Source organism: Haliotis rubra, unplaced genomic scaffold (assembly GCF_003918875.1).
Source record: "Haliotis rubra isolate DU_JTF1 unplaced genomic scaffold, ASM391887v1 Scf1072, whole genome shotgun sequence".
Taxonomy (NCBI): Eukaryota; Metazoa; Mollusca; class Gastropoda; order Lepetellida; family Haliotidae; genus Haliotis; species Haliotis rubra.
The window spans coordinates 95364-108131 of record NW_025764973.1 but is presented as its reverse complement, the minus strand read 5'-3'; the positions used below and the strand labels follow the sequence as shown (position 1 = coordinate 108131).

Below are 12768 nucleotides of genomic sequence, written 5' to 3'. Positions count from 1 at the left end.
CTTGTGGTAAATTAATACCGAGCGATTAAAAGTTGCCAAAAAGTCGTCTGCTTCACTCTCGCCCGCCAACGAAGAGGTTACGTAACTCTGTCGCCAGAGCACTGCAGCAAACCGGAAGTGACGTTATGTGAGGAAGGATTTTCGGTTAGTTGTATATAAAGTGTATGACAAGCTCGTCATTTTGCTGCTTTCCCGACGTCAACGAAGACAGGCCGAATCGTTGCGTTGCCATCAGTTGCTCCCAGGGGTCGGGTGATGGTGTCACCATGCACAGATTTCCACCGGACCCCGCAGTTCGTGCTGAATGGGTTATATTTGTGAGTGCGAAGCGAGCGTTGTGGAAGCCTGGAACGATATCTTACTTGTGTTCAGATCACTTCACGGATGTTACAAAAATCAAAGTTAAACTAGTCAAACTAGTTGTAGTAAAATATGTATATGATTAATGACCAAAAGGATTTTGCATGACACAACTTGTAACACAACGATTTCTTCCACGGAAGCGAGGTTGTGGTCGAAGTCACAATAATATTGTAAGTAGTATTATATTGACACCCACCTCGTTTCCAAGAGAGAAATTGTTATGTTATAAGCTATGTCATGCAAAATCCTATTGGTCATCAATCAGATACATATTTTACTACCAGTAGAAAGTAGTTCTGATTTTGTAACTCGGTAAAAACAAACCTAAATAGCATTTATTCTCAGACTGGCTGATGTTCGCGACACGGCGCTGCCATTTTTGAAAATCGTGACGTCACGGGCTAAAGTCTGTTTGAGAATCAATGATATAATGGTTTGTTTTCATCAAGTTAAAAAATCAAATCTACTCTCTATTCGTAGTTAAATACATATTTGAATCATGACCAAAACGGATTGTGCATGACACAACTTGTAACATAATGATTTCTTTCACGGAAGTGAGGTGGGGGGTGGAAGTGACAATATCCATCAATATCCACATAAAGGAACGATATGCCATTCATCGGCAGCTGACACAGAATCCTGTTTCATGTCATGTATCTTTTAACAGTCTAATATACGAAAGTGATCTATCGTTTCAGTATTTTCACATTGGTGTATAGTCCATTGGTCACCCATTGGTCACCCAAGATAGCACACCTGGCAACTAATTGCATGATGTCCGCCATTCTTTAAAAAGTTAATTTAGTTAGCCAATAATGAGCAATCAATCAATGTATTGGCGGTTAATCCTTTGAAAGTAGGACGTTGTTTTTTACACAGACACTTTACGACAGGGTGTATTCAGTATAGATTAGTAAATCCACATACATAAACACTACAAATCCGCTTTGCAAGATAAAAGCAATTAATCAATCAGCATGTTATCGGTTAATCCTTTGATCGATGTTTGTTTTTTGTAACTCAGCTGATAAATCGTCTTGCTGCACTTCAATGCACATATTACATAAGATGTAATCCACTTGCCACATCAGACCTTATGTCATCATTTACTCCAGACAAAATGGGAATCTTTGTCGGGTAATCTGAGTGGTGTTGCCACTAAGTCTATCTGTTATAAATTCATTAACTGACCATTAAGTGAATGATGACAAATATCATGTGTAGGTTTACCACCAAACAAGGGTTAGCAAGAGAGTAGTAATCGCTGTATCGCATGCAAGTTTGATTACCTGAAAACAAATATGGGCCGACACTGTTTTGAGAATACGAACTGAACTGTATTAATGCATATAAGCATTTGTTGTGTACTTAGTTAAAAATTGTTATTACCTATTTACCCAAGTAAGATTATTCTAACAATGGCAAAGTTGGGTGTTTAGTTTACGGATTCAAATACATCAAATGTGTGTTTTTAATATCAAAGCAGGAAATAGACATCATATCTTTACATTACATGATTAAATATCGAGGTGAAAACATAGAAATAGGATCAAATTGGATCAATCATTATACCATCCAAGCATCAGAAAATCTGAAAAATCATACACTGTTGGGATACTTTATTACAATCAGACAACAAGTACGGCGGATATTTTCAAATAATGGCATCTGATGGGCATCCACCCTTCCTAATGTCCCACTGCGATTTTGACAGAATCGTCAATGAAAATAAGTAACTCGGAAGCTAGGCAAAGCAGGTGACAAGATAAAAAGATAGTAAATTGTGAAAACATAAAGCTTTTATTTTTCACAACAATTGTCACGATTTAGACAAACCTGTAAACCAAATAATCTACCCTCGGAAATGTACATGAATTCTACATCGCCCCTCATATGCATACCTCACATTACGTCACGGAAGGTTCTCAAAAAGGTCGATTTAAGTTAATTAAAGTTCGAAATGAGTAGTTTTAATGACGGGGTTTCATTTATAATGATGTCAATAAATGATTTATGTATTTGTACTCCCTAGTGTATATGTGATAATGTGGAAGCTACATAACTACTTTGTCGACGTCACCTCCAGATTCAAGGTGGTAGTTTTGGTGAGTAAGCGTGCTATACAAACCCGAAGTGTGCTTCTCACTATATATTAACTTTCCCGGAATAACCGCATTTGAGGTTTTTCTTTGCTCTCAGGTTTTATTTTCTGTAAGTAAGACCTCTTCCCAGGTTTTACGCTTTATAAGTAAGACCTCTTCCCAGGTTTTACTTTTTCCTAACTCTATATGAACATCAACATTCAAATGATATATGAATTAGTGGTGTTCCGATTAATTGAAATAATCGAAGATTGGTCGCAGTCACCAAACGACCAAGCAATCGATCACATTTTCTCATAATCGAATATAAACGATTTTGGAACTACTGTTTAAGTCTTTGAAATACTTGACAATGGAACATATCTTAGAAGTTGTCAGGGCCTGAAAACATGTTTATTTCTCAGAAAACTGACTTCACTAACTGAAAAGTCCTGACTGAATATTTCTCTAAGACTCCAGGAAGTTTTTGTTCATGATACATTAGTCATCACTTTAATGTAGCACGTTGCAACATGTTATACTTTTCTGCAGTAACAAGCTGGATAGGAAAATCTGAAAAATGACGCTAACCAATTTGTTTTTCGATGATTGTTCGTTGGTAATGAAGCAATCATCAATTGTGAGATTTCAACCAATTCCAAACACTAATATGAATGTTTGAAATCAATTCAATCAATGTTCAAGATCAATTTCAAAGTGCAAATGTTTTCCTAAGCAGGTACTATCAGATCAATAAGCGGACACTCTGCCTCACGGCCACCGAGCCGACGAAGACGTCGGGCATGAATTATCTAGTTATAGTTACTGTCATTAAATTGATTTTACTTGCGCTTCAGTTATTGTTATGTAGCTTCATTAAATGATCATCTACATTATAATTATCCATCTTTCACGGTTTATATGTTAGGGAAAACACTTCCCCTCGGTTTTGGTAGAGAATGTAAAACCTCGGGATTTCCCTCCTCCCTCGCTTTTACATTCTCTACCAAAACCGAGGGGAAGTGTTTTCTCCTATGCATAACAGTGATTCTCATCTGAACACATCGACGACCAAACTTCTCAAATTAATACAGAAAGGTCTCTGTCATCTCCATATGGTGTTTGATTTTGACAGTGTCTATAGAAACAGCATGTTTTTTAAAGCATATGAAAATGGAGTTTGTTTGAAAATGCACCGTATTATTCAATCAACGTTCGTTAACCCTAAATGTGTCATAAAACCCACAAGGCTGTGATGTTTGTATCGCATGCATTCGGCTTTCGACAAACAAGAAGCAAACTGCTGTGGTAGCGTTATCATGAGCTGCTAAATCACGTTCTCCAAAAAGGAATTCGATGAAATTTGAACCAATGTGGGACATTTTGGAACAATTTATTTTTGTCTCAGAAATGCTCAAATTTAAGGCACCAAAAAGGATACCGTGGATACTCTTACTTTCTGTAGACCACCCTTCAGACGTTGAAGTCGTTTAACTGCCACTTAGGTCGAGATATCACACGTGCAGTTCCAATTTCTATATAAACGGACATTCCCTTTTTTTACAGTTTTGGCAACAATGATGTCAGCGTAGGTGGACAAATACATGATTTACAAACGGACATTTCACAACCAATGCGATATTTGTATCAAAATAGCATGTCAATAAGTGTGTGTGTGTGTGTGTGAAGTAGAACCGTTTAGAATTGACCTTTGTTGGTTTGTCAAAAACATTTGACCGTGTCTATAGAAACAGCATGTTATTTAAAGCATATGAAAATGAAGTTTGTTTGAAAATACATCATATTATTCAATCAACGTTCGTTAACCCTAAATGTGTCCTAAAACCCACATAATCATTGTCAAGTTATGTAGGTATGGTATATGGTATACACCAAGGTGAAGTACTGTGAACTTAAGGTACAGGCAGCGCCTCCAAAAACTTCTTTTACCAAATAAATGTTAAAATAGAAATGGTTGTGTGAGTGTAAAGAATAGATGACATCACAAGCACAGACTGCGTGTCTTGGAGGTGTGTCAATGGGAGGGAGTATGAAAATGATGTTCACACATTATTATGGCCAATGACAGCTGTGCAATAAACAGTATAATACACACACATAGTAAGGGCTGGGGGTGTCATGGTAAATCAGGGAACATGTCTACAAACACATCATACATACATCTCCATGACAAAAACGTAATATAGTTTCATCACGTGACTATTTGGCAGCTATAAATTTGGAAGAATACATTCTAACGAATATTGCAAGCGATACCACTGCAACGTATCAACAACATTTGCCTTACAAATGGCTCGCCAATTCACTCTCAGTTTGACAGAAAACTCGGAAAAAGAAGAGGACACATTCAAACTGACTGTTTTGGGGCATAAAGGTGTAGGAAAATCAACCTTCAATTGCCGTCTCATGAAGCACTGGATAGAATTAAGCAGGCAAGAAAAGAAAAAATGGAAAAGAAGTAAAGGTTGTGGTGATTTGGGAATCAAAGGACGAAGCCTGACGGTGGATACTGTGGACATCACAGTCAAGGCGAGGTTCCCCTTCATGCAGAAGCTCCCTTCCTGTGACGTCTATGTGTTGGTCTATTCGTTGGTGTGTGATGGATCCTTCGAAGCTGTGGTAGCAGCCAGAGACCAGATCATCCAGCAAGAGGGGCCATTAGTCCCAATTGTGTTTGTGGCCAACAAGACAGACATTGCTGACTCTGTAGACAAGACAGAAAGAGTGTACCGAGATCTGAACATCAGCTGCGAGTGGGAAAATGGACATGTGGAGATCTCAGCGGAGAGAGATACCAGTGTCCTGCCAGTGCTTGAACAGATCATGAAGAGACATCAGAAATATGTTTCTCCTGGTGAAAAAAAGAGACGCTCAAAGTTTTCAAAAGCCTTGCGATCAATCAGAAACCGCTTCTCAACTCACTGAAAACGGCGTTTAAATTTGTTCTGTTGATGAAGGTTTAATTACAAAGCAAGGAATTGGCGTAATGATCCACTTGAGACATAGCCTTGTTTTTCAACAATACGTGTAACTGATTACATTATGTTTTAACACAAATAAATTATATTAAGATGTTATTTAGTTATTTTGATTTGGTTAATAAGGGTACCTTGTACCATGAGTCTGGCCACACTTGGGATGCTTTGTTTATTACTGAATCACGGTTGAGAGAAAAGGGAGATGACTCGCTAATTGCTGAAATGACTCCTAGCGGATACAAGTTGCTACATGTTCCTCAGAGGCATACTACTGGAGGTGGAGTGGCAGTTATTCACAGGACATCACTGAAGATAAGAATTATTGATACTTCAATCTCTGTGTATGATTCCTTTGAACTAATGGAAGTGTTTGATATCATATTGCAGAGTCACTCTTAGGGCAGCTTGTCTCTACATACCACGTGGGTTTATTATCGGTTCAATATCTGGGGTTATTCATTTTTGAGAACGACCTCTCAAGGGGTTGGTTATCGGATAACCAACCTTCTCCAGAGGTTGGTTATCATATAACCCCCTAGGGCGGTTATCTGACCAAATCTCGGGGCGATACCGGGAACAAGCACAGGACCAAAAACCGGATAGTAAACCATTGAAATAAACGTAAATAGAGTAGGAAATACATGCCATGACCGGATTTACGTATGTTTTCAGATATTTCCTAACTTCGGGCATATATTTCATATGAATCTATACCTTTGAAACATATGCTCATCCTTCATTTTCGTATGCACAAGTACCTCGTTCATGTATGCCATGACCGGATTGTCAGGTATTTCCAAACATGAATTGCAAAACAGATACCCCAGTAAATACATGATCATACAGTATTTCCGATGCATTCCTTTGAATGTAACGGGGTGCTGGTGGGGAAACACATGTGTAATTTTTACACACATTAGATATTTATGTATGAACGGTTCATACACCTTCATGTTACCTGTGCTCAAGCAAGATGATCATTTGTTTCCATCATGTGAATTACTTGGTTCATGTAATTTCATTTTCACACATTTTAGTACGTTTGAAATCAACCTTCACGTGACCTCATTATTCTTATCATCAAAAGAGCCTGACTAAGAAAGCAGTATTACGCAAGCTAACATGGCTTATTACGCTGTACTCGCTCTTGCTACCAGAATCAGTTACGCTTTGTCTGCGGTGTTGGAAAAATCTTGTGAGTGGTGAACAAAAGGGCGATGAGCTGCCCCTTTGTCCTTGCAAGTGTCCCTAGCTGTCCCAACAGAATAACACTTTATACCTCTTGTAGTCTGTCTCACAGTCCCTGAACCACATTATTTTCACCGCTGCCAAGCTCTCTCTGTAGTGCTAAAGCTCTAAATAAAGCAAGTCTAGATTTCCTCAGGTTCTGAATCTCTGGTCTCCCTAGGGCTCCTTTTCAATTTAAATGGGCTTATTTGTTACTATCAAAATTATATATATTCAGAGACTAAGCATTAGTCTATGTCTCTTGGAGCACGGCCAAATACGCTACACGAACCAACTCGTAATTTCTTAAGTCTCTTCAACTCGCGCATCAGTACTGTAATATAGTTTTTGGCAGTACATAATTGGAATATTATTGCACTGCATGTGACCTTTCTTAATAGTCTCACAGTGCCTGAACCATGGTATTTCTCCTTCCGCTTAGCCTTTGCTGTAATAACGCCACACAAGAACTTAAAGTTGTCCACATTTCTTTCATTAACACAAACGTATACGATAACAAACAATGCCATATCAAATTATATATTATGTGAGACATGAAATGAAAAATAGTTGTTATCCTGAAGCGATTATGACCGGATAGCACAGGCGGGTGCGTTCTCTGGGTATACCATTGGCATGTTGGACCTCTGTGCCTTCTGTAAAATTCGTCTTGATTGTCCTGTGTAAATTTACGATCCATAAACCCAGATTCCGAAAGCAAATGTCACACAAGTAAATGTGATGTTGCATTGCTGTAATTTTCCCTGTCGGAGAAGTCCTCACAAGATATATATTCCGTTGTTTGGAGCAGGCCTATGACTATTACGCCCCAGTGTTGCTAAACATCTTGCAGACCTTTAACCTGACATAGACGCAGACCTCGCATGTTCAAGTTCAGCTCTGACAGGTGCCGAAAATATTGATTCCAACAAGAATGCAATATCTCGGTGGGTAATTGTTTTCCTAAGGTGAAGTGCTTTCTACAACATTGGAGACATTGGTATCGTTGTCCTCCTGATATACCCCCGAACGGAAGCTCTACCCATTTATGGTACAATGTGTATGTTACAGATTTGTAGGGAATAGTCTTAAGACTTTTCTACTTTGACCAGGATTCTTCGAACTTACAACAGTCCTTTGAGAAGATCAAGAGAGAAAGGAGTAGTGTGCGATGTATCTGGCGGACGTATATGGAGAAAGTTCGAAGAATGTTGCTGTATAAATACAATAATATTTATGTTTGAAAAGTACCCTCAATCTGATAGCCAGTGAGATTATTGTGAAAGATCGCAATATGTATCATCATAAACGGGCTCAGATAAAAGTACATGTCATTCATTCCCACATTATATCCCTTTATAGACTCGGGACATGGTTGTTACAGGTAGGGCAAACACTTTCTTCTACAGGTATCTGCCGGTTTCACGCTACATACATGTATTCAGATTATTGAGAAAAGTAGCTACGCATGTTCTCCTCCATCACACATATATTTGTATGGATATCCAGTGATTAGGGATATGGCTGCAGCAACTTATTGAAATTTGCGACATACACTATCATCTGCATAAGTACTGCCATACCCAGCATCGTATTTATTTTTCTCTTACATAAGGTGAAATATCACAGGGTTGTCATGGTAACGATAATTTGGCATACTATTTATTGTCATATTCTTTTATCTGCGATTAGAATTTAAATCAGTTTTGGCGTGAGCATGTTTAGAGAAAAGAAGCTGTAAAACGAACATTAATGTGATAGAACCTATAGACTTTTGTCAAAGCGCGTTTCAAGCCACCTACATAAAAAAACCTTCATTATAAATATTTGCTAATCCAGGGCACGATTCCAACCATATCATGAGCATGTGTTTGTGAATCATAATCAAATAGTGATGTTACAAGGCGACCATGCTGCGAATTGCAATACGGGCCCTTAAACCACTGATGCTCCGTGAGCTGGAGACACATGTCATGTGATTGAGCGGGACGGGTTGAAGACAAAAGACAAAATGGATACTCGTGCTGTTATGCTTTTGAATTATTAAGTATTCGTTCTTGTCACGGGATACAAGTATACTTTCCAATTTCAACCAAATGTACATTCGAAAGATATCAAAATCTAGGATAAGCTATTTGAATCATATTTCCAATTAAAAGACCCAAACAATGGTCTGTTGTCCAAATAGTTTGTTTTCCATATCTAGTCCCAATCTGTATCCAGAGACCATACATTAGTCTGTTATATGGTCTCTGTTTAATCATAATCAAAGAACGATATTATTTCCCCTTCCGCCCAGCCCTTACTGTAATGCTTACGCCCTAAATGAAGCATATCTACATATTCCCAGGTTCAGCGTCTGTTAAAACTCACTGCAGGGTTCGGGTTAGTCTGCCATACAGACCCTGAAGCAAATATATCCAAGAAAGCCCACGCAAGTCTAGAAAATGTGGCAAGTCTAGATTTCCTCAGCTTCAGGGTCTGTACCAATCTGCTGAATTCACAAGCCAGAATATGGCTTGTAATTATCTGTTGATCTCTAGCTGTCACTAGTGTTTAATATTAACTCATGGGGAGCCTCCCCCACCACTCCCCAAGACCCCACACTGAGCCAAGACCTCCTGCTTCTGCCTGTCCTCTCACTCCAGACAAACAACATGTGTGATTACGCTGGCAGTAGGACCAGAAGGCGGTGGGGGCAGTAAATATTCCTGTCACACACAATTAAAGCAGTAATGGGTGATAAGAACCTTTGTACATGTTGTGAAATTCCAAGAAATTATCCTCTGCAGATTTGTTTAGTCTCTGAAAATGAAGAAGTCTCAGGGCTCCTTTCCATTAATTTTTTTTTTTTTACTATGAATTTTTTTCCAGTAAAATATGTTCATTTCAGAGACTAGTTGTTTGTCTAGGTTCGGGTTACAGCCAAAGGTGATGTTATGCTGTTTGAAAATATGGCGTTTTTGTAGTGCTTTGGTTGCACTTAATGATAAGTGATTGTTAAATGTACATATGATGTTTTTGAAGGATAATCTCAGTTGACTCAGTGACTTTGCACATGTTTTCCCCCACTCTTTCCACACCCATCCTTCAGTTTTTATGTTTGTGAAATGATCTCCACACTGATAATTTAAAACAGGTACATAAAATAATAACGGCTTGCAGTCTTTACCCAATATAGTTTTCCATTTATTTAGCAATTTTCAGTTTCTATTATTTTCTGGAAATTTTGTACGCAGGTACATTCATGGTAACTATGGTTACACTGAATTCCAATTTCTTGTTTCATCAGAAATTGGTATTTACAAGTTAATATTAATTTTATACTTGAACAACATCGTATTTCTATATTTTATGGCGAGGTGTAGGCAGCATGACCTTAACTAAGACGTCACAGACTGCCCCTGTTTCATGAGGTCGTAAAATGATTTACAATTCATCTGGCTCACTGGTTACACCTGTTATGTGTTTTTCGTGCTTATTCGGTGTAGTTTTGTAATGCACAATGTAATTGATATAATATCAAGGGCGTACCAGACCGCCAAACTTTTCTAGCGGCAGGGCCTCGTTTTGAGATTTTCACGATTTCCAGATTTCCGTTTGTCAGAGCACGCTGTACGACAGAGCACGCTGCACGACGTGTTTTCAAGGATTAGAAGGAGCGTAGTGTAGCAATATACAAGTGCTTAGATGTATCAAATAATACTGATTATTATTTATGTATCCAGTTGAGTTAATTGGTCTCAAAATAACCCAGTCAGCAGGAAACGAGACTGTTGTGTAGTCAATGTTTTGACTTGCAGGACATGTGGAGATCCGAGTTAGAATTGGTCTTCAGTAACCCATGCTTGTAAAAGGCGACTAACGGGATCTGGTGGTTTAGCTCGCAGACTTGATTGACACATGTCATCGTATCCCAATTGTGAAGGTTGATGCTCGTGATGTTGATCACTGGATTATCTGGTCCACACTCGATTATTTACAAACCGCCGCCATATAGCTGGATATTGTTGAGTGCGGCGTTAAACAACAACCAACAAACAAATCTCTTGCGGCACCACAGGGCATGAGTGATCTGCAACGGAGCCCGTCTGTTGCACATGGGTCCTCAGACTGAGTATAGTCTGACAGCCCAGGCTCGTGCAATTTCTGCAACAGATTTTCCAGTAATACCCATGGCACGGTCATGTTTCTGATTTGTCGGTCGTATTTCGATTATTCTTCCAGGTTTGATTTGTTTTCCTATTGAGGTGAATCCCTGCTTGTTGTGTTTCACGCTTTAACAGGTTTCCGTGTCAGCCCTCGCAGAAGCATTTTAAAGCAGTTTTAAGCTTGTCAGATTATGTTTCACTGATTTTAAAAATTCAGTCGAGAGGCAGACGCCATGTTTACATGTCGTATAGTCGGTAGCGAGCTGATCGATCTTCAAAATAAAAAGATTTTTTGTACATTTAAGATGGCGGTAAGATAAATACGTTGTATGCAGACCGTACGTATTACGCTCGAAAGAAGCATACAACTTATATTATGCCCACGTTTTTCATGTCGGTCTCCAAAACCATGTTCAAAATGCAAACATGTCATTGTGTATGGCACAAGAAACATATTCTCAAGCATATTCACTACTAATGTTCTCCATGGCGGTGGGTAGGCTAGTGGGTTAATGCGTTCACTCGCGATAAAGACCCAGGTTCGATTCCATACAATTGGATTACTGATAGACGTGGTATAAAACTCAGCCACTCTCATGTTCCCTATGGCATTGGAGAGTGAAAACTCTCTTTTTCCTTTTTTTCCATCTTTATTTCCACAAAATACTGCATACATAATATGTTTCAAAACAATACACATTCACAAATATTCATTCATAGGATAGATACATATATTTGACTATATTTTGTATACCTTATACCCCTATTTCACTGGGCTTTGGCACGGAAGGACCTTCGCGGATGTGTGCAGAATGGAGTCTGCAGACGAGTTTAGGTATTGTTCCGCAGGAAAATTGGACAAAATGCATACATAATATATTTCAAAACAATACACATTTACAAATATCCTTTCATAGGATAGATACATATATTTGACTATATTTTGTATACGTTATACCCCTATTTCACTGGGCTTCGGTGCGGAAGGACCTTCACGGATGTGCGCAAAATGGAGTCTGCAGACGAGTTTTGGTATTTTCCCGCAGGATAATTGGACAAAATGCCACGGATAAATGGAAATTGATACTCCTTTCGAAATCCTTTCGGAACATTTACGGATTCTTTGGAACACATACAGCAAAACGACAGCAAAACCTAGGCGAAGCAGCAGAAAATACCACAGAGTAACTATGGGACACCTAGGAACGAGTACAGATTACAACGGAAAACATTCGGCACGGTCATGTTTCTGATTTGTAGGTCGCTTTTCGAGTAATCTTCCAGGTTTGATGTGTTTTCCTATTGAGGTGACTCCCTGCTTGTGTTTCACGCTTTAACATGTTTTCGTGTCAGCCCTCACAGGAGCGTGACAACTTGAAAAAATATTACCCACTGCCACAGTAACCGCCAAACTCTCTGTGGGGACTGACTGACTGACTGAGTTTGGTTTTACGCCACTTTTAGCAATATTCCAGCAATATCACGGCGGGGGACACCAGAAATGGGCTTCACACATAGTACCCATGTCGGGATTCGAACCCGGGTGCTCGGCGTGACGAGCCAACGCTTTAACCACTAGGCTACCCCACCGCCCTCTCTGTGGGGAAGGTGTATCACTAACAATCGTATGACGAAAGCAGTTTGATTAGCTGTTTTTGAGTTCACTATGTTCGCATTTATTTTACCGACTTTCACTGCTATATTTAAGGTATTTTATACATTGCATCGTTTGCACACTCACCTTAAACATAATTAAAGGTCACATGCAACCAAAAATCCAAACATAATTAAAACACAATTATCACTTATTCATGATATATAATATACATTGCTGGTTATGAAAAACATATAAACAAAATTATAAGCGTCCAATCGCAAATCAAAAGTGCAATATTGTGTACTTCGGTTTACTTCCCAAGAAACGAAGCAGCCGGGATACCGAAC

General features: G+C 38.9%; 1 protein-coding gene across 1 annotated transcript; it reads left to right on the top strand.

The window, feature by feature from the left end:
- Positions 1-4757: 4757 nt before the first annotated feature.
- LOC124280100 (GTP-binding protein rhb1-like) lies at positions 4758-5393 on the top strand. The gene has a single exon (XM_046715997.1). It carries the CDS (start codon positions 4758-4760, stop codon positions 5391-5393), a length of 636 nt encoding a protein of 211 aa, XP_046571953.1.
- Positions 5394-12768: the final 7375 nt, after the last annotated feature.

Excerpts from the sequence above, each read along its gene's own strand:
- LOC124280100 (XM_046715997.1), top strand. The coding sequence starts at position 4,758 with ATGGCTCGCCAATTCACTCTCAGTTTGACAGAAAACTCGGAAAAAGAA.